The sequence below is a fragment of the Schistocerca serialis genome, chromosome 1 (genome assembly GCF_023864345.2).
Source record: "Schistocerca serialis cubense isolate TAMUIC-IGC-003099 chromosome 1, iqSchSeri2.2, whole genome shotgun sequence".
Classification (NCBI taxonomy): domain Eukaryota; kingdom Metazoa; phylum Arthropoda; class Insecta; order Orthoptera; family Acrididae; genus Schistocerca; species Schistocerca serialis.
In genome coordinates this window covers 1,031,052,873-1,031,075,959 of record NC_064638.1, presented here as the reverse complement: position 1 = coordinate 1,031,075,959, position 23,087 = coordinate 1,031,052,873, and the positions used below count along the sequence as shown (strand labels likewise).

Here is a 23,087-nt window from a genome sequence, read left to right as displayed (position 1 = left end):
GCGGTATTATAATTCATCTGTCATTTGTAGCCGACATAATTTACATTAAACGCTTACAACACTGTCTATTGCTACGTTTTTTTGTTCCACGACGTTTTACCCTGCGCCACAATATTCTATTCAAATTTGTCGTCATTATGAGCAAGGATCTTTCTCCTCAGCGTTTCTAAATTGGGACTTTAATTATAGAGACACCGTATAAATAATCGTGTTTTCCGAAAGAAGGATCTCAACCTAGGTGTTCTGTACCCATTAGAAGTGAAAAATTCTAATGAGTAAAACGCTAGAGGCGCCAGGGCTTCCAAAAATTTATTTCTTCCGATGAAACATTTCACCCATGGACCACTGACAATGTTCTTAGTAGACGAAGATTCAAATTACGAAGCTTTTTAGCAACAACAAAAAAAAATGGTTCAAATGGCTCTGAGCACTGTGGGACTTAACTTCTGAGTTCATCAGTCCCCTAGAACTTAGAACTACTTAAACCTAACTAACCTATGGACATCACAAACATCCATGCACGAGGCAGGATTCGAACCTGCGACCGTAGCGGTCGCGCGGCTGCAAACTGTAGCGCCTAGAACCGCTCGGCCACTCCGGCCGGCGTTTTTTAGCAGTTGCCAATATTTTTGACAGCAGCTGTATTAGGTATGGAAATCATACCTATTGATGAACACGAAAATTTGTGCCGGACTGGGACTCGAAGATATTTGCCAATGGTCACCTTAACCATTCGGCTATCCGTACACGCTTCCAAGTCCGACCCAAACCTCCATATGCTACGGTGTCTATGCCCCTCGCCATTCGTAGCTTACCTGGATTCATGCAACGAGGTTAATGAAATAAACGTCTTCAACGTTCATATTATCGTCGTTTTCCCCATATAAGTTTATGACATCGTCATTAGAAGATTCAAATGTTTGATTTACGTAATAGTACCTCAGTAGTAATGAAGCTAGGTTTTACCTCGACGCACCGTAGTGAGCTGGAAGTACGACGAAGCGCGGATCTCTGCGCTGCTGGGAGTGGGTTTGTCCGTCGACCTTGACCGTGGGCGCGGCCCGCGCGGGGACGTGAGCAGTCAGCCTGCCAGTAGCGGCCATTGCCAGCGATCCGTGTGTCATGCACTGCCGTTCCTGATAGCTAGCTACCTGCCGATATTTTATGCCAAACAATTTTTGGACTTACGTGGACGAGAAAATTTGATTCTCCCCTTCCTCCTAGTCTGTTCTCTCACCTTCCGCACGTTGCTCTGTGGCTAAATGTCTGCGGCTTGCTGCGGCCAGTTATTATTTGGAAACAAAGAAAACGAACCAACACAGCCGTATCATCAAAGAAATTTAATTCCAACCTGCTGTTTCTTGATCAGAATCATTTTATAATGTTTACTGAGACACAGAAACTATGACAATTTCCCGTGCTGCTATGCAGGCAATGCCTGATCTCAATTACCGGGTCTAAGATTTTTTTGAAACATTTCGGCTTGTTTATACTGGATAGTCAGCGGTTATGTTAAAATTTTTTATATAATAAAACGGTCTCAACCGCATAAATATGTTTATTTATTTACTGGTGACCGGTTTCGACTACTGTTCTAGTACTTTGTTGTTACCAGAGTACTGGTGACTCATTTCCCTAATCATCGTTATCTCACGTACGTTTCAGCGCCCTTGTGGCATTTAATGTTGTTGTCAAAGATTTATTTCAATCTATTTTTGTATTGTTCCATTGAGGTTTTTTTAATGTTTCTAGTGTTTTAAACACAACTGTAAACTGCAATGCCTCGGACCTCATGTAGCATACAATTTTAAGAATAGAAACACATCGATCTTCATACGATCATCAATGGAATTAAAGTCACCCAACCCAGTTGACATAATCTGCCTCTCTGAACACCATGTGACCACTGGTATAGGAACTAGGCCTAAGCACAATGAGAAACTCTGCAAATGTTAGAATAAGGAAAGGTTCTCATAAAAGTATAATTAAAAATAATGTAAGTATATTTCATCAAAATATTGGGAGTTTAAAGAATAAAGTAGATGAGCTTCTGGTTTGTTTAGAAGATTTAGAAGCTGAGAATGAAATAGATATACTATGCCTGTCTGAGCATCACATTGTTACTGATATGGATAAGGTAAATGTAAGTGGTTATAAGCTCTCTGCACATGTAATGAGAGAAAATATGGAGAAAGGAGGAGTTGCCATATATGTCAAAAGTTATCATTGTGCAAAAAGTATAGAAACAAAAAAGTTTTGTGTAGAGAAACATATAGAAGCATGTGCCTGTGAGCTTAAATTAAATAAAGGCACATCTATAATTGTAACTGTATATAGGTCCCCATCAGGAAATTTTCATCTATTTCTGAAAAATTTGGACTCCTTGTTGTGCTATCTGTCAGACAGGGGGAAGCAAATTATTATTTTTGGGGACTTCAATGTAGATTCTCTGAAAGAGGGTAATAGGAAAAATGACCTTGAAGTATTACTCGGTTCTTTCAATTTGACACCCGTTATTGATTTTCCTACTTGGGTGGTAAAGGATAGCAGCTCACTGATAGATAACTTCTTTATAGACCAAGATAAGTTTAACCAGATAAATGCTCAGCCTGTTGAGAATGGTCTTTCTGATCATGGTGCACAGCTAGTTACAATATATGACATAGCTCCATTCAGCAATACTAAACAGTCCTCCAAAGTAGTACGTTCAGTCAACGATTTAACAATTGCAAATTTCAGGGAAAGCCTACAGCAGTTAGACTGGGATGAGGTGTACCGTGAACCTGATGCCAATTAAAAATATAATTTATTTCATGACATTTTTGTAAATGCATTTGAAAACTGCTTCCCCAAGAAAATAGTTAAATACACTCGTAAGAAACCTTGTAACAAACCATGGCTTACTAAGGGTACAAAAATATCTTGTAACCGGAAAAGGGAAATGTATCTGACAGCAAGAAAGAGTAGTGACCCAGAAACTATCAAAAATTATAAAAACTACTGTGTTATATTAAGGAAAGTTATCAAAAAATCCAGGAGTATGTGTATCATGTCTGAAATCAGCAACTCTGATAATAAAATTAAAACAATTTGGAATATTATTAAAAGAGAAACAGGTCAACCAAGAGCAGAGGAAGACAGTATTACCATCAAATTGGATGAAAACTTTACAAACAAAAAGTCAGAAGTTGAAAATATTTTTAATAATCATTTTCTAAATGTTGTGGATATAGTAGGATCCAGGTGTTCATTAGAAGATGCTAGGCTGTTAATGGAAGAGGCCATACCTATGCAATTTGATACAATTGAAATCTCACCCACTTCTCCTCTGAAATTAGGAAAATAATAAACTTGCTTAAAAGCAAAAACTCACATGGAATTGATGGCATTTCCAGCAAAATACTAAAAGCTTGTTCTCAACAGATAAGTAAGATTCTCAGCCACCTGTGTAATAGCTCTCTGGAACAGGGCATTTTCCTGATAGACTGAAATATGCTATTGTTATACCTCTGCATAAAAAGGGGGATAGATCTGATGTCAACAATTACCGTCCAATCTCCCTTCTAACAGCTTTATCCAAAATTTTTGAGAAAGTAATGTATTCAAGAGTAGCTTCACATATCTGCAAAAATGAAGTACTAACAAAATGTCAGTTTGGTTTCCAGAAAGGTTTTTCAACAGAAAATGCCATATATGCTTTCACCAGTCAAATTTTGAATGATCTGAATAACCGAACACCTCCCATTGGGATTTTTTGTGATCTCTCAAAGGCTTTTGATTGTGTAAATCATGAAATTCTGCTAGACAAGCTCAAGTATTGTGGCATGAGTGGGACAGTGCACAAATGGTTTAATTCGTACCTAACTGGAAGAGTGCAGAAAGTTGAAATAAGTAGTTCTCGTAAAATGCAAAGATCAGCACATTCCTGAAACTGGGGAACTATCAAGAATGGGGTTCCACAAGGGTCAGTCTTGGGTCCTTTGTTGTTCTTAATATATATTAATGACTTGCCATTCTATATTCATGAAGAGGCAAAGTTAGTTCTCTTTGCTGATGATACAAGTATAGTAATCACACCTGAGAAACAAGAATTAACTGATGAAATTGTCAATACTGTCTTTCAGAAAATTACTAAGTGGTTCCTTGTAAACGGACTCTCACTGAATTTTGATAAGACACAGTACATACAGTTCCGTACAGTGAATGGTATGACGCCATTAATAAATATAGACCTTAATCAGAAGCATATAGCTAAGGTAGAATATTCCAAATTTTTAGGTATGTCCATTGATGAGAGATTAAATTGGAAGAAACACATTGATGATCTGCTGAAACGTTTGAGTTCAGCTACTTATGCAATAAGGGTCATTGCAAATTTTGGTGATAAACATCTTAGTAAATTAGCTTACTACGCCTATTTTCACTCATTGCTTTCATATGGCATCATATTTTGGGGTAATTCATCACTGAGGAATAAAGTATTTATTGCACAGAAGTGTGTAATCAGAATAATAGCTGGAGTCCACCCAAGATCATCCTGCAGACATTTATTTAAGGATCTAGGGATATTCACAGTAGCTTCTCAGTATATATACTGTCTTATGAAATTTGTTATTAACAACCAAACCCAATTCAAAAGTAATAGCAGTGTGCATAACTACAATACTAGGAGAAAGGACGATCTTCACTATTCAAGATTAAATCTAACTTTGGCACAGAAAGGGGTGAATTATACTGGCACTAAAGTCTTTGGTCACTTACCAAATAGTATCAAAAGTCTGACAGATGACCAACAAGTATTTAAGAAGAAATTAAAAGAATTTCTGAGTGACAACTCCTTCTACTCCATAGAGGAATTTTTAGATATAAATTAAGAAAAAAATATTTAAAAAAATAAAAAAATAAATAAAAATAAAAAACACAAAAAAATAAAGTTGTTATATCAACTTAAGTATGTTGTTAAATTAACCTAATTATGTCATATATTGGAAAATTTGACTCGTTCCACATCATTACGAAATATCGTATTCATGATCCATGGAACTAGTATTAATCTAATCTAATCTAATCTAATCTAATCTAATCACCATGGTTATGGATATTTTCTCGCCATCTATACCAGACATATCTTATGCACTTCTCCCTATATACGGGCACAAACGTTTTATATCTTAGTATTCTTTCATCGCAACACATTTTAGTAGTTAAAGGCCACGTTAATTTTGAAGACAATTGTGACTAGAATAATTTCCAACGAATGATAACCATTTCTTTTTCTGACCGGTAGTAGTAACATATCCAACTTGATGGTGGTACCTTGGTTGCTGGCGCGCCAAAGAGTGTAGGTCAATATTGATGCATCAGTCGTAATATATCGATTTTCAGAACATTACCACGGATACTGGTGACTTCCCTGCTAATTATCTTTGCCTCATGGTTGTTACACACAGGGCTCTACAGACGACAACATGCGTATCCTTACAAGTTAATAGCTTATTTTCTTTATTCTTATTCAATTGTAAGTTTTATCGAACCCGGGACCCCGTGATCTTGAGGTAGCATTTATTTAACTTTTTTTACACCCAGTGGCTGACAGTGATTTAAGGCTGGATCCGGTGGGTGGAGCTTCCGCTATTTAAACGATGTAAACTGCATGTCATGCAGCAGTGGGTGTATGCCTCTTATAGTGGCGCCTGCTCCTCGCGAGGTTCAGCAGCCTTAGCTATCTTTCTTTTACGGGTTTGCTGATGTGCTATATTTATTTTTGTGATTCCAGTGTACAGTCCTCTAAGTACATTCATGTTACTGTCGTCCTAGAGTAAGTGGTCTGATGAAGACCAGTGGTCGAAACCAGTCACCATTAGCAAATAAAAAACTTTTATATGGTTCGGACAGTTTTATTGTGTAAAAAATTACCAGATCGCTCATGGGCTACTACTGCCGGACACTGCTTAGATAGCAAACAGATCTGGTTGATGTTCGTTATCACATCTGCGCACTGAGGCGATGGTTTACTTTCTCAACTGAGTGTCGTAGATGCTGACCCTACGACTTATCTTAGAAGACAGGTTAAGTAAACGCAAACTTACTTTTATAGCTTTTGTAGATTTGGAGGAGGCTTTACGCAGTGTCGACTGGAATACTCTCTTTGAAATACTGAAGATACCAGGGGTAAACTACAGGGAGAAAAAGGTTATATAAACCTCGTACAGAAAGCAGACGGTAGTTATGAGAGACGAAGGAAATGAAAAGGAAGCACTGATTGAGAAGCGAGTGAGACATAGTTGTAGCCGGCCGAAGTGGCCGAGCGGTTTTAGGCGCTACAGTCTGTAGCCGCGCGGCAGCTACGGTCGCAGGTTCGAATCCTGCCTCGGGCATGGATGTGTGTGATGTCCTTAGGTTCGTTAGGTTTAAGTAGTCCTAAGTTCTAGGGGACTGATGACCTCAGAAGTTAAGTCCCAAAGTGCTCAGAGCCATTTGAATCATAGCTGTAGCCTATCACCGATGTTATTCAAACTGTACATTGAGCAAGCAGGAAAGGAAACAAAAGAAAAAAATTGGAGAGCGAATTAAAAGCTAGGGAGAAGAAATAAAAACTCTGAAGTTGACATTGACATTGTAATTCTGTCAGAGATCGCAAATGACTTGGAAGAGTAGTTGAACGGAATGGAGAGCGTCCTGAAAGAAGGATAAAAGATGAACATCAACAAAAGCAAAGCAAGTGTATGCAATGAAGACGATACTGACAGAATAAGATTAGGAAACGAGACATCAAAAGTAGTACATGAGTTTTTCTATTTGGAAACTAAAATAGCTGATGATGTCAAAGGTAAAGAGAATTTAAAATGTAGACTGGCAATGGTAATAATGGCGTTTCTGAAGAAGAGGCATTTGTTGGCATTGATTTCAGTGTTAGGAAGTCTTTCTGAAGGTATTTGTCTGGAGTGTAGCCTTGATTTGTCTGGAGTGTAGCCTGGTATGAAAGTGAAATGTGAATGATGCACATTTCAGACAAGAAGAAACTCGAAGCTTTTGAAATGAGGCGCTAAAGAAGAATGCTGAACATTGGATGGGTACATCATGTAACCAATGAGGAAGCACTTATAAAAATTGGCAAGAAAAGAAAAGTGTGGCATAACTCTACTACAAGGGAGGGATCGGTTTATAGGACACATTATGAGACATCAAGGGATCACCAATTCAGTATTGGAGAAAAATGCTGGGGGTAAAAAACATACAGGGAGACAAAGAGATGAATACAGCAAGCAGATTCAGAAGGACGTAGGGTGCAACCGTTATTCAGATACGACGTTTGCACAAGATGAAGTAGCGTGGAGAGCTGCATCAAACCAGTTTTTGGAGTGTAGACAACAACAGATCTCGGTGCCGAAATTTTTGGAACTTACTTCCCCCATGAACCATGGACCTTGCCGTTGGTGGGGAGGCTTGCGTGCCTCAACGATACAGATAGCCGTACCGTAGGTGCAACCGCAACGGAGGCGTATCTGTTGAGAGGCCAATTCTCTTCTTGTCTAAACTATTTATCGTCCACGTTTCACTTCCATACATGGCTACACTCCACACAAATACTTTCAGAAACGACTTCAAATTCTGAAGGTGGCAGGGGTAAAATACAGGGAGCGAAAGGCTATTTACAATTTGTACAGAAAGCAGATGGCAGTTTTAAGAGTCGAGGGGTATGAAAGGGAAGCAGTGGTTGGGAAGGGAGTGAGACAGGGTTGTAGCCTATCCCCGATACTATTCAATCTGTATATTGAGCAAGCAGTAAAGGAAACGAAAGAAAAATCCGGAGTAGGTATTAAAATACATGGAGAAGAAGTAAAAACTTTGAGGTTCGCCGATGACATTGTAATTCTATCAGAGACAGCAAAAGACTTGGAAGAGCAGTTGAACGGAATGGACAGTGTCTTGAAGGGAGGGTATAAGATGAACATCAACAAAAGCAAAACGAGGATAATGGAATGTAGTCGAATTAAGTCGGGTGATGCTGAGGGAATTAGATTAGGAAATGAGACACTTAAAGTAGTAAAGGAGTTTTGCTATTTGGGTAGCAAAATAACTGATGATGGTTGAAGTAGAGAGGATATAAAATGTAGAATGGCAATGGCAAGGAAAGTGTTTCTCAAGAAGAAAAATTTGTTAACATCGAGTATAGATTTAAATGTCAGGAAGTCGTTTCTGAAAGTATTTGTATGGAGTGTAGCCATGTATGGAAGTGAAACGTGGACGATAAATAGTTTAGGCAAGAAGAGAATAGAAGCTTTCAAAATGTGGTGCTACAGAAGAATGCTGAAGATTAGATGGGTAGATCACATAACTAATGAGGAGGTATTGAATTGAATTGGGGAGGAGCTTGTGGCACAACGTGACTAGAAGAAGGGATCGGTTGGTAGGACATGTTCTGAGAATCAAGGGATCACCAATTTAGTATTGGAGGGCAGCGTGGAGGGTAAAAATCGTAGAGGGAGACCAAGAGATGAATACACTAAGCAGATTCAGAAGGAAGTAGGCTGCAGTAGTTACTGGGAGATGAAGAAGCTTGCACAGGATAGAGTAGCATGGAGAGCTGCATCAAACCAGTCTCTGGACTGAAAGACCACAACAACAACAACGACTGCAACATAGACTACTATGTTTATCTACTGAATTAGACGTAGATTCGAAGGTAGAAATAATCTTCCAAATAACTGTACATTCCTCCGTCGACGTCCTTTATACAGAACACGGTATTGCGTCACGCAAACAGACAACGAAATTCTTCTATCATGTAAACAATACTGTTATTTATCGCTTGTTCTATCATTCAGTATTTTAATTAGTTAATCTGTGAGGTGGCGTATTGTCTATAACACTGGACTTGCATTTTACAGAATAGGGCCGAGTACGGGAGAGCAGCTTTAGCTCTTCTGTGGTTTTCCTAAATAATTTAAAGACAAATCTGGAACGGTGTCTTTGAAAAGACCGCGAACCTTTTGTTTCCCTGTTATTGTGCGACACTAACTTGTGTTCTTCCCCAGCCTGTCGTCGAAGGGATGTTTTATCATAGCCTTTCTTTTGTAATTAACTTCCCACATGTACTCTGCTGTAATACACCGCCTTTCCGACAGCTAAAAATAGTAGAAATTTTTTTGAAACCTTGGGGGGAGCGTGATGTTACTGATGTGATGTTGCTGATGACAATTGATCACCTAGTTAACTTTTACAGACGCCGTTTAGCATGTGTCCCTTGAACTAAGAATAGTATGTTTTATGCATACTGGGTTCAAAAAATGGCTCTGAGCACTATGGGACTTAACATCTGTGTCATCAGTCCCCTAGAACTTAGAACTACATAAACCTAACTAACCTAAGGACATGACACACATCCATGGCCGAGGCCGGATTCGAACCTGCGACCGTAGCGGTCACGCGGTTCCAAACTGAAGCGCCTAGAACCGCACGGCCACACCGGCCGGCATGCGTACTGGGACTCCATATTTTAGTCACAGTGACATGCACAGCCCAGTGTCATAAGAGGGAAAGAAGCAGTTGGATGATCTGCGCACTAACATGACCTCAGACCGTTTGACCTCTATGGGAGCAGGCGTGTGAATAAATGTACAACGTTTATTCCAAAAGCAGAGACAGCTTATGAGTGTGACGTGAAAACCCGCGAAACGGTGAGGCATCGCTCGGAATAGTTTTAAAGATCATGATTACACAAGTCCACGCCTGTGTGGATGGAAGAAGACTTTTCAACATTTTAAACGCGTTAATGACAAGGTGCACAGCTCGTATGAACTGAAAACAGAAAACAATAATAATGAAGAAGCAAAGCATTTTAGTATATTAGTGGACGGCGATATTACTGCATTTGGAAGTGTGGGCGCTTCGGTCGGCGTATTGGGAGTTTTTATCGTGATGTTTCGCGAGAATACGCTGAGCCACTTGGTAGTATATGCACAATCATTCACAATGCGAAGGGTTTTCTTAGCCACCACTGTAACTGTTTACCGTAAAGTCAGCGGGTGTTTCCGATAGCGGCCACTGGGGGCCAAGTGCAATAATAACATCGTCGTGTAGCATGTGCCTACACGATATTTTTCCTTGTTTTGGTGGGAGGAAACAACACCAAGTACGAGTAATTTTTTCGTACAACGTGGTCATAGCCTCGGAAACTCAGATCCATTTACTTACGAATGCAAATTGAGGGAACTGTATTCTTTTATGTCATTTTCTTGCTCTAAGTAAACCAGTAATTTCATTTCAGTGCTGCTATGGGATCTAGTAGATATATTCTTTCCATTTTTTGTAAATGCTATGTTTGACAGGTATGTCACTAGGGCAAATGACAGAAAGGATTAGACATCGCAGTTACAGGAAGAAATAGGTACCTCGACAATATAGGATACATTAATAGTTGCGGGAAATAAGAGATACTTCGTGTTTAAAGCTTGTTTACAATGTCCATTAGTTACCACGGCCGAACGACAAGCTTCTGTCGCCGACTAAAGGCTGTCCCATACTAGATATTCGGTCTACCACTGCCGTATCTGAGGACATAATCCATTCTCGGCCGTAATTGAAGCTATACAAATTCTCATTTATGTATTTCATTGTACTTGTCCTCTGGACCAAAACGGTTCAAATGGCTCTGAGCGCTATGGGACGTAACTTCTGAGGTCATCAGTCCCCTAGAACTTAGAACTACTTAAACCTAACTAACCTAAGGACACCGCACACATCCATGCCCGAGGCAGGATTCGAACCTGCGACCGTAGCGGTCGCGTGGTTCCAGACCCTCTGGACCACTAAGTCGATGTACGTTTGATGAATCTTAAAAGAAAGAAATTTAAATTAACGTGAGAGAGAATAAAATTTATGTACTGTAACACCAGAACAGAACGTGTGGTCAGTAAATTACATGAACAGGATATGTCGTACGGAGGTAGCGCATTTGCACACTAATGTAACAAACTTGAATGACACCAACAATTAGAATGTATTTTCCATTACGCAGAGCAATAAATAACGAGCAGCTCGCCAGGTCGTGACGGCTTTAGTGAAGTCTATTGCCAGTCGTGCCTTCCTGCGCCTTACGGCATCATGTAGCTGCTGTGTGGAGGGGCATGTGGTCACCACATAGCTCTACACGTCGTTTTGCAGACTTCCCAGACCGTCAAGCCGCTACTGTTCCGTGAAATAGCTCCTCAGTTAACATCACGAGCCGAATGCACTCTGTAACAGTCCCCCCCAACAAGGGAAAATACTAGGCAATACCGGGAATCGAACTCGGATCATCCGCATGACAGCCATCTGTGCTGACCACTCAGTTACGAAGGAGGATAAAGCACTAAATTGGGAAATAATTTTTTTGTAAATGCAACAAACCATCAATGAATCTTTGAAATTTCTGAGGGTTCACATTCAACGGTGGCCAAAGTTTTCCTATTAAAGGATGCCGATTTCTCTGGCAGTTCTGACTGCAAAGCGACGACACACACGAAAAGAAAATACGGGAGAGTTGAGATCAGTGGCGGCATGAGACAAGTAAACGCTAAATGCCTCGTGGATTTGAGGCAGCTGACTCCGCTACTTTTTCGCCGCACTTCTGATGCAACAGAACTGGCGATGTTATTATAAAGCATTGTAATTCTTCCTGAAGTAACTGAGATACGGAATTTATTTACAAGACACACAGTCTCCTCGGCGGGTGCTATGAACGTATCGGATATTGTCACTAGTTCTTACATATGCGTAGATAACGTAATGGGAAGCGAAATTACTCGGTTATAAGTGTATTTATACATACGTTTCTCATAAATAGTTTGTATTGGTCGAGTGTTCAGTGCTAAATTTGTCTACGGTTTTTCGTCCAACATTCTTTCGACGGGTGCTATGAACGTATCGGATATTGTCACTAGTTCTTACATATGCGTAGATAACGTAATGGGAAGCGAAATTACTCGGTTATAAGTGTATTTATACATACGTTTCTCATAAATAGTTTGTATTGGTCGAGTGTTCAGTGCTAAATTTGTCTACGGTTTTTCGTCCAACATTCTTTCGACTGGTGTGATGCTACCAGTATTTTCTTCGCTTTCTTTCTCAAGCTTCTTACTTCTGCTTGGATGGTCCTTTAACATTCCTTTCACTTCGTAATGCGTATCTAAATATTCTTCTTCCTCTAAATCGGCCGGCCGAAGTGGCCGTGCGGTTAAAGACGCTGCAGTCTGGAACCGCAAGACCGCTACGGTCGCAGGTTCGAATCCTGCCTCGGGCATGGATGTTTGTGATGTCCTTAGGTTAGTTAGGTTTAACTAGTTCTACGTTCTAGGGGACTAATGACCTCAGCAGCTGAGTCCCATAGTGCTCAGAGCCATTTGAACCATTTGAACCTCTAAATCGTTACAATTTGTACACTACCCCTCATTCACAGAAAATTGCTTACCTAAACGTACGGTATATCGTGCCCGTGCGGCATAGACATGGAAAATCTCGTTCGCCTCTTAGCGTCTCCCGCGTAGCCAGCAGTCACAGTACTCAAATGTGAAAGCGTGTTCGAAAGCATCTTTGGCGTCAGGGATACTTTACACTAATGAATTACGCATGCCCAGTCCTTGGCACAGATCACGCATATAAACTGCAGGTAGGGACAATCCCACGCCTTTAGCCGTACTCCAAAAATATGAAAAGCCTTCTAATCCATCATTGTTATGACAACTTTGTGTGTAGTCCATACTGTAGTCACGTTTCATGAACCACTGCCGTGTTTATAAACTTTGGTTTCTTCCTTCGACGTATCTGGTCGCACAGTAGTTCAGTCAGATGCAGTGTTTAGTTTCACATCCTCATTCTTGTAGGGGAGCCACACTGATCAATTACTGTGAACTTTTGATACGTCTGATGGTGACGAGGAGTAGTCATCTTCTAAGCATCTATTATAAGTAATTTCTAGCGTATTCTGTTATAATAATTATGTTGCATTAGTGTGTCTGTAATCAGCGATTTTCTTTTTCTAAAAAAAAAAATAGCGTCGACAAGAAAAGGATAGACGTTCTTATGAAATTCTACATCTAAATCTACAACAATATTCCGCAAAACAGTTTGAAGTACATGGCAGAGGGGGTACTCCCCATTGTGCCACTTGATAGGACTTGTTCCCATTCCATTCACGTGTGGAGCGTGGGGAGATTGGTTGTTTGAGTGCATCTGTGCGCACTGTAATGTCTAAACTCATCTTCGCGATCCCTACGGGAGCGATCAGCATGGGGTTGTAGTAAATTACTGGATTCCTCACATAATGTTGCTTCTTGACTCACAAATAAGGGCTCTTACGTAAGAACTTTGCCAACTTACCTGTCTTTTTTCCCTTAGAGTTGATTTGTTACACAAACAACTTTACTACAAGTTTCCTGTTTCTATCTACGTAAAGTAGCGGATATTATCCAAAGCACTTCCCTTTTGTATGTTTATTTTGCCATTGTTGTATTAGGCTGAGTGAGGTTCAAGTTCACGTCTAGCCATGCTGATGTTGGTATGTCTGTAGCTCCTCTAACCTAATTCAGACAAATGCCGGGATGGATGCTTCCTTCCCACGTCCAGCTGAACTGTTGTTCCAACGCTCGGTGCTGGAGACGTTAAATCGATTCTGCTAATCTGACATCGTGAGTGTTGTAGGAGACGATCTTTAAATATAGTCGTCTTTAGGAAAACTTTTTCTTTGCCAAGGTCGCAAGGAATGGCACTCCACTTACAATATTTGTCACTTACATGACCATCTTCAGACCGTGTTATATAAAGCAGTGTCTACATAGACTACTGAAGCAGGACGCATTGTCACAATCATGTTTACAATTACAAACTCAAAATTGTGTTTCCCAAATGGTTCAAATGGCTCTGAGCACTATGGGACTTAACATTTGCGGTCATCAGTCCCCTAGAACGTAGAACTACTTAAACCTAACTAACCTAAGGACATCACACACATCCATGCCCGAGGCAGGATTCGAACCTGCGACCGTTGCGGTCGCGCAGTTCCAGACTGCAGCGCCTACAACCTACAACCACTCGGCCACAAAGGCCGGCAATTGTGTTAACAGCATTACGTATTTACAATATACACGTATTTTGAGTTTGGAACTGTAAACATGATTATCACAAAGTTTCTTGCTTCAGTAGTCGCTGTAGACACTGCTTTCTGTCATATGATCTGAAGATGGCCATTTAACAGGGCGAAACTAGCAATCGGTATACCCTTCATTCGAATATTGGCAAATAAAAAGTTTTCCTGAAGAAGACTACAGCAGCACATTAAACCGAAGCTGCCGCCTTTACTTTCAAACACAGACAACACGATTAGGCCTAAAACTTGTAATTAAACGCTGCAGTCTGGAATGACGGCGGCCAGTTGCAGTGTTACAGCACTGCGAGTCGTTTGCGGCAGTTGTCCTTTCTCCACCGACAGCTCACACGATTTGTAAACCACTTGACACACTGGCACGGAGCAGCATCCACTATCGAGTGCTCAGCATTACGCAAGAGCTACGCAGCGAGAAAGCGCGCTTCGTCACGTAGAGCACGGACACACGTATTAAATGCCTGCGACGAGTTGCTAATTGGCGACCACGTTGCTGTTCACTAGGGCTGGAGAGTGTCTATCTCAAAGTCGAAGGTTAAGTCTCCGAGTGAAGAACTGATCTCTCAGCTGGTATCACTGTGAAAATATATGGCAAATACCACAACTGAATGGTAGCTGACGGCTGGAAAACGCTAGCAGTAATGTAACTACAGCTGCAGCGTCACACGCCAGAATCGCCACAGGCTGCACGCAGGCGGTATCTCACCTGCAAGCACGTAGGCTGCGGCGGCGGCGGCAGTAGCAGGTAGCGCAGGCGTTGCCATGGCGAGGCGTGGCGAGGTGAGGCGTTGCAGCGGGACTCCGCGCCGCCGCCGCCTGCTACGTTTTATATACGACGGACAGCGCCAAGGACGCGCCGCTGCCGGATGGCCAGCGCCGCCGCCCCCGCTTCTGCTGCCGCCGCGGCTTTTCCTGGCTTCCCTAACGGCACACAGGGCGACGAACCGTACGCCATCTCGTGACAGCTCTCTCTTTCACCAATTTATTTGGCTTCGATCAGCAAGTCATTAAGGCACAAACGATCTACATAAAATGTAGCTTAAAGATGAGCAAAGCAAAACAATGAAATTCTGGCTTCTCCAAACAATGTTCCCGTTCGTACACAGAAGTAGCACTGAAGTCGTGAGACCTCTTTTCTTGCCGTGACACTGTGAATGGATTACCAGTCAACTGGCCAAGGCTCACTACGCTATTAACTCCTTAACCAATAACCACCTATGAGATTCTTGGCCCAGTATTCGAGCCAAATTACTATCACGATGGTGGACCGTCGTACGTATGCTAAGCGAAATGCAAAAACACGGGCCTAGCCCGCTGTATGCCGGTCGCGACTTTTGATGTACCACTCCCCCTCCCCCCCCCCCCTCCAAACACACACAAGGCACAGGCCATAATCGTGATAAATTCGTATTATATCTTTGATGATGAGGAGGATGTTTGGTTTGTGGGGCGCTCAACTGCGCAGTTATCAGCGTCTGTACAAATTCCCAACCTTTGATCAGTCCAATCTCGCCACTTTCATGAATGATGATGAAAGGATGAGGACAGCACAAACACCCAAATATCTTGAGGCAGGTGAAAAATCCCTGACCCCGCCGGGAATCGAACCCCGGACCCCGTGCTCGGGAAGCGAGAATGCGACTGCGAAACCACGAGCTGCGGACTTATCTCTTTGTATCACACTCACTTATATGTTATTCTTGGCCACGTTCGCACATCGACTTATATGTTCGTAATAATTAGGGACGTATCCCCAAGGAAATGGTTCAAATGGCTCTGAGCACTATGCGACTTAACTTCTGAGGTCATCAGTCGCCTAGAACTTAGAACTAATTAAACCTAACTAACCTAAGGACATCACACACATCCATGCCCGAAGCAGGATTCGAACCTGCGACCGTAGCGGCTGCCCGGTTCCAGACTGCAGCGCCTAGAACCGCACGGCCACTCCGGCCGGCACGTATCCCCACAAAATGTTTTCAATACATAAACGTTCCGGCTATGAGCACTATGGGACTTAACATGTATGGTCATCAGTCCCCTAGAACGTAGAACTACTTAAACCTAACTAACCTAAGGACATCACACAACACCCAGTCATCACGAGGCAGAGAAAATCCCTGACCCCGCCGGGAATCGAACCCCGGCGCGTGAAGCGAGAACGCTACCGCACGACCACGAGCTGCGGACGATAAACGTTCTGATGAGAACTGTTTAACTTGTTATACCGCGTATAGTTCTGTGTAAGAAGGAGGGCAAATCGTAATTTAGATTTCCAGTTTTCAGTGTCCCACTTTTTCTATATTTTTAAAGAGACCATTTGATGCTAACATACCAAGAAGTCAAAACCACTTACGCAGTATTTTGTGTCAGCCATGTCTGAAAACTGCAGAGGAAGAATTTCGTAAAAATGCTTTCTTATGGACAGATAAACTTCTACTCGGAAAAAAAATCTGCTTCGAGTAGAATACTATTTGTATGTGAAACGTGCAAACTGCAGTACGAACAAAGGTGAAAAGAGCCTTAGAAATGTGGTGTTACACGAAGGGACGGGTATGTGAAGCAACTAAGATTCTTCCTCTTCTAAAACTGATGGATTAGAGCCAGCAAAAAAGGACCACAGGCGCAAAGATGCGAGCTGGTGCCAATGTCATAGAGATTCGTCACTTGCACGAGGTCGGCGGCTGTGGCCGAGCGGTTCTAGGCGCTTCAGTCTGGAACCACGCAGCTGCTACGGTCGCAGGTTCGAATCCTGCCTCGGGCATGGATGTGTGTGATGTCCTTAGTTTAGTTAGGTTTAAGTAGTTCTAAGTCTAGTTCTGATGACCTCAGATGTTTAGTCCCATAGTGCTCAGAGCCATTTGAACCATTTTTTGAACTTGCACGAGTTCCACCAACGTCACGGGCGACGCTGAGGATGAAGATAGCGACTTCGCTTCGGCCAGTTGCCGGCCGAGTGCAATCCGCCAATGACCGGAAGACAACGGACAGAAACCGACTCGGAAGATAGAAGAGTATCTCCCGCCAACTTAGTTATAAACCATCGTCAAGGGATAACAGACAGGAGGCGTCGTTTAGTGAGCTCTTTGAACAGGCAGTTGTAAACTGCATTTGCTATGTACCGTGAAGTTTACCTAACTTTTCTAACTCGTTTGTGTGACATTTTTGGTGTATTCAAAAAGTATTGATATAATCAATCAACCTTAAGTAGAATAAGAAGCGAAATATTGCAGTCAGTTTGTTCGAGTGTTGTGGAATCTTCCTTCTCCTATCCTGTACCCTGATCCTGGGGCCTAGCTGTGTAGCAGTGGCAGGGAGAAATGTCTTATCGGTGTGCTGCTCCAAAAGCCGCTTCACGAACTAAACAAATTCCGCCTACCGTAACGACAGTGGCAACTCGTCCTCCACAGCACTAGCGACGAGGCCTTTACAAAACTGGCGACGAGGGTTTACAAAAAGAACAGTGAGCATTATGTCGATACTTCTCCTACCGAAAGTGGTAACAGTGACATCGTACTTACTGTGCTACAAAAATGCAGGCGAGTAGTTATTGAGGAAGGGTGAAACCGCTGACGATCAACCAACTACCAGAGCTCCGGATTTTGAAAGAAATACGAAATTGGACAATATTTTGGAACTATACAATGACTGTTGGCATGTAAGGGGAACCTTAAGTGAAGTAGGAGTAAACAAAAGAGAACTATATGTGTTTAAAACTATATTTGATAACATGTTCTGGGAGGATGTTGTAAGCGAGGCTAAACAGTACGCAGGACAAATACGAATCAATCCTAACAAAAGAAGAAGACTCGATAACAATTCCTTTCCTGTGGGTTAAAATACACTTTCTTATATTGTTGCGTTGTCCATAATAATGTCGCAGATGAAAAAGGCCAAGAGTTCAGCTGAATTGTTTGAAGAGGGCTGATATAGAAAAATATATAGAAACATATATATAAAAAAACGATGCCGCTAGAAAGAGCTCTGTAAATTGAAAGATGTTTGCACTTTGCAAATAATGATCTGGTTCCCAGTACACACAAAATGAACAAAATAAGACCTGTGACCTAGTATCTGAATCAAAAATTTAAAGAAATGTACATAATGAAACGTGGTGTTACTATCTATGAACCTCGCATGAAATTCAAGGAACGCCTGTCTTACAAACAATTCAATCCACTTAGCCGGCCGGTGTGGCCTAGCGGCTCTAGGTGCTTCTGTCTGGAACCGCGTGACCACAACGGTCGCAGGTTCGAATCCTGCCTTGGGCATGGATGTGTGTGATGTCCTTAGGTTAGTTAGGTTTAAGTGGTTCTAAGTTTTAGGGGACTGATGACCTCAGATGTTAAGTCGCATAGTGCTCAGAGCCATTTGAACCATTTGAACCAATCCACTTACATTTCATAAGTTGTGTGCTATTACTGGAACGTTGGACTGATTCGCTGAATAGTGGAATGGCTCAAAGGCCGGGCTATCATGTATACATTTTAGGACCGGGCCGCTGGAACTTAAATCGTAGGTTAAGGGCTAGATCAGAATCCAGAGTTTATCAGGATGGTTCAAATGGTTCAAATGGCTCTAAGCACTATGGGACATAACATCTGAGGTCATCAGTCCCTTAGAACTACATAAACCTAACTAAACTGAGAACATCACACACATCCATGCCCGAGGGAGGAATTCGAACCTGCGATCGTAGTAGCAGCGAGATTCCTGACTCAAGCGCCTAGAGCAGCTCGGCCACAGCGGCCGGCTTATCAGAATGCCATGGGATTTTTCTATATTACATTTTCATGAGAAAGAGCCTTAAACTAATCACAGAAATTGTACAAGCGTACAAAAGTCACGTGTGACCTAACTAGTCATCCACAAATTTCATTAGCATTATTCTTGTAGATGTGAAACATAGTTGAAATTGTGGTCACACATCAAAATACGCATCCTAGTGCTATTCTTCTCTGCTTTGCGCGCCGAGTCGCGAGTTTTTGCGAGCACCTGAATCCATTTGACCTATCAAGTACGGCGCATCGTCTGGAACTGCAATGGGCAGCACGAACCACTTCACTGGGCGTACATTCGGCGGAAAGCAGAAGACCCACGAACGACTCGTCTGTATTTCGTTATCGAAATGTCATTAAAAATAAATATTACAATAAAATGTGAACTTAGTGGAGACTAACTTGTTTTTCCCCTATTATTATCCCAGAAATCTGAATTATACTTTAACAAACATTAATAAATGAAAATGTTGGGTTTGGCGCACTGTCAGGAGGAAAATCACTTTATCCCCTGTCCCGGCAGCCAGTTAGATTACACGACTACCAAGTTGGCGCAATATCTCACTGAAAGGAATGGAAGACAAATGTTGGGATTGCTTTCTTAGCTTGTAATGGTGACGGTGGTTGGATTTTTTCAACTAGACTGTGCATTAAAGAGGTGTTGTAACCATTATTTTGGGGTATAGATGTAAGTATGTTCATATTTTTACATGGATCTTCTGAACTGATGGGTGTGCGGAGCATACAGTTTACAGATGACCTGAAGAAAGCGGTTTTATGTTGGTTCAGGTGGCATGAGGTACTGTTAATGGCAACATCAATGGTTGTGGGTTTTCTGTATATTTTGAAGGTGTTTTTGTTACTCTGAATGGAGATAGTTCTGTCAAGGAAATTAATTCCTTCATTGGTCTGATATTCAGCTGTGAATTTGATATTTGGGAACATTTTATTCATTTCATCTGCTAGGCTATTTGGTTCTTCTTTTGGACTATTGAAAAGTATTATTCTGTCACTCAAATACCTTTAATAATATATAATTTCGTCGGTAAATAAAGGGTGGGGTAAGAAGAATTCTTGTTCCAGGTTATGTATAAATCTGTCAGTAAGCAAGCCTGCAAGGCTGCTACGCATCGCCAGACCATTGTTTTGCATGTAAAATTTACCGTTGAGTGAAAAATAGTTATGTGAGAGGATTAAATCAAGCAACATCAAGAGTTCATAAATTTCTACATTGCTTGACTTTTTGTATTTGATGAGATTCGTTTGTATTATTGTGAGAGTGTCTTTTCAAGGGATATGGACGAATACATCGTATCAAAAAGCTAAAAAAGAAGCGATTGGTTACATATTTATTACCAGAAAAATCACCAATGCATGACTATATTAAAAAAATTGAAAATGGCCGACGTTTGTAAGTGAATTATGTAAGAACGACATCACCGATGTGGAAGGACCGAGATACAGCCTTTGTGCTCCATTCGCACAGTTTACAAATCCATTATCTCACTCAAGAGCCTTATTTTCTTCTGACTATGTGATATACACGAAGGACACAAAAGCCTTGGGGTACCTCCTAATATCATATCGAACTTGCTTTGGCCCGACGTAGTGCAGCAACTCGACGCGGCATGGACTCAACAAGACCTCGCAAGTCCCCTCCAGAAATATTGAGCCACGCTGACTCAATAGGCGTCCATAATGTCGAAGGCGTTTCCTATACAGGACTTTGTACACGAACTGACCTCTCGATTATGTCCCATAAATGTTCAATGGCATTCATGTCGGGCGACCTGGGTGACCAAATCATTCACTCGATTTGTACAGACCGATGCGTCTAGCTCCTACTACCATTTATGAGTAGATATGACGGCTCCGCCAATGCACTGCCCTTTTACACATTGTGTACGCTATATTCCCGCTATGTCTATATATGCATAACGCTAGCCCATGACTTTTGGCACCTCCGTGTGTAGCAAACATCCCCATCAAAAGTGCTAGAAAGAAACCTCTTTATGCGATGATATCAACCACCTTGTTTTTACAAATGTACATGATTAGATATCATTTACACAAGCCGAAAACGTGGTGAATTCCTCACCTGGAAAACAAGGGGATCAGGGAGCATGTGTTGTGACAGCAGACGGAGCTCCAGCAGACAGATACGTGAGTTTCTTGATGAAAAATTTCGAGGTCGCCGTGTTGGGCTTGGTCCAGCAACATCTCCAGCCCCGTTGAAACGGCCACCACGTAGCCCAGACCTTACCACATCAGACAACTCTCTACGGGAAATAATGAGGTGCCATGTGGTTCAAATGGCTCTGAGCACTATGGGACTTAACATATGAGGTCATCAGTCTCCTAGAACTTAGAACTACTTAAACCTAACTAACCTAAGAACATCACACACATCCATGCCCGAGGCAGGATTCGAACCTGCGACCGTAGCGGCCCCGCGGTCAGGTGCCATGTGGCTGGAAGTCTAATGAAGAATTGTTCAAAAGTGCTGAGGATGACATTCGAAGCGCAATTTCGAGATTCTCGGCAAGATGTCACAAAGTTCATGGAGAAACACAGAGCTCTATAAAATATCATGGTGCACGTACAGATTCGCTGGGTTTATTGCTTTAAGCGGAAGTGCTCTAATGTAGCACACACAGTTTACTGTTTTGGCCTAGTCTTACGGGAATTTTTCGGAAACTACGCTGAGATGGTTGTGGGAAGAACAGAAGTGCTGGCTATGTCAGGGGTGAATGAGAGGCATAAATGCACTAAAGGAAGTATTTGTTCATAGCAGTCGTTCGTTTTACGGTGGAACTCTCGAGGTGTGACGCAATTATATCGAGTGCTGTCCGCCCTGGTAGCTGAGTGGTCAGCGTGACAGACTGTCAATCGTAAGGGCCCGGGTTCGATTCCCGGCTGGGTCGGAAATTTTCTCCGCTCAGGGACTGGGTGTTGTGTTGTCCTAATCATCATCATTTCATCCCCATCGACGCGCAGGTCGCCGAAGTGGCGTCAAATCGAAAGACCTGCACCAGGCGAACGGTCTACCCGACGGGAGGCCCTAGCTACACGACATTTCCATTTCCATTTATATCGAGTGCTAATCTGACGGTGAACAGGGGTGGATGGCAGAAGCTACGTAAGATAAGGGAAAGGGGCAGTGAAATTTCGGAGGCGAATGCGGACTAATGGACAGACAGAGGCAGACGGCCTAAGGCAGTCTGCTGAGTAGCCGAGCTACGTAGAAAAGAGAGAGAGAAAGAGAGAGAGAGAGAGAGAGAGCAGCAGGCCTAAGCCATCTGTCCTGGAATGGAGGTGAAGTTCAGCACAGGTTGAGGCAGATGACCTATGGCTTCTGCCTTTAGGCAATACTCAACTACGACAGAAGACAGGCGGACTGCCTAAAAGAGTCTGTCCCGTAGCAGATGCAAATTACAGGACAACTAGTTTCACAAATTCCTCTGTGCAGGAAGATGAAAAAGGCAGTCACATGGCCTCTCTCCCACTTCTGCTGACTGGGCTATACTGTGTCTTCGTACAGGCTTTGTACTTACTGTGGATTTGAAAGCCCCTCGTTTTTGATTCAGTTTAAATTATCAGTATTTGTAATGTGCTACAAGCCGTTTGCCCGACGGATCCATTTAACTTCGTAAATTATAATACCATGTTGTATAATATAAGCACAACATAACACAGTCGATTGTGTATCACTAAAAATGATTATGCAAAAATGATCATTCAGCACAGAAAATGAATTATAGAATTTAAAGTTAAAAGCTTTCATTGTAAATGGAGTCCACCTCGTGCCAAGCACATATGGATGCTGTTTGCGTAATTCGTAGCAACTATTACCATGCTTTAAATACATAAATAATCACACTGATTACAAATGAAGAACTTTTAACTGAGCTTTTGATAAGAGACGATCTGTAGCGAGTGATGACTGTGCTGCTGCGGTTGCCACCAGTTTCCTGTTCGACGAATTACCTGCGACTGCTGAGAATCACACGAGAACCATACTGGCATCATTACTGAATGTGCAAAATATTTGTGCAGACTGGTACAGTCAAACAGGAAAGGGGTGTAGAGCGTCGCCACCGCAGGGCGTGATGCTACTTAAACGCGTAGTGGAGGAAAAACAAACGAAGCCTCGAGATACCAGTTATACC

The 23,087-nt window shown here is 42.1% G+C and overlaps 1 protein-coding gene across 1 annotated transcript in view; it reads right to left on the bottom strand.

Annotated features, from left to right (window-relative positions):
• The window catches only part of LOC126455080 (mucin-2-like), a 115,668-nt gene extending 100,722 nt beyond the window's left edge, over window positions 1-14,946 (bottom strand). Inside the window, exon 1 of the mRNA XM_050091148.1 lies at window positions 14,847-14,946. Within this exon, the coding sequence (XP_049947105.1) occupies window positions 14,847-14,904 (58 nt within the window). The 5' untranslated portion in view covers window positions 14,905-14,946. The remainder of the gene's footprint in view (window positions 1-14,846) is intronic.
• Window positions 14,947-23,087: the final 8,141 nt, after the last annotated feature.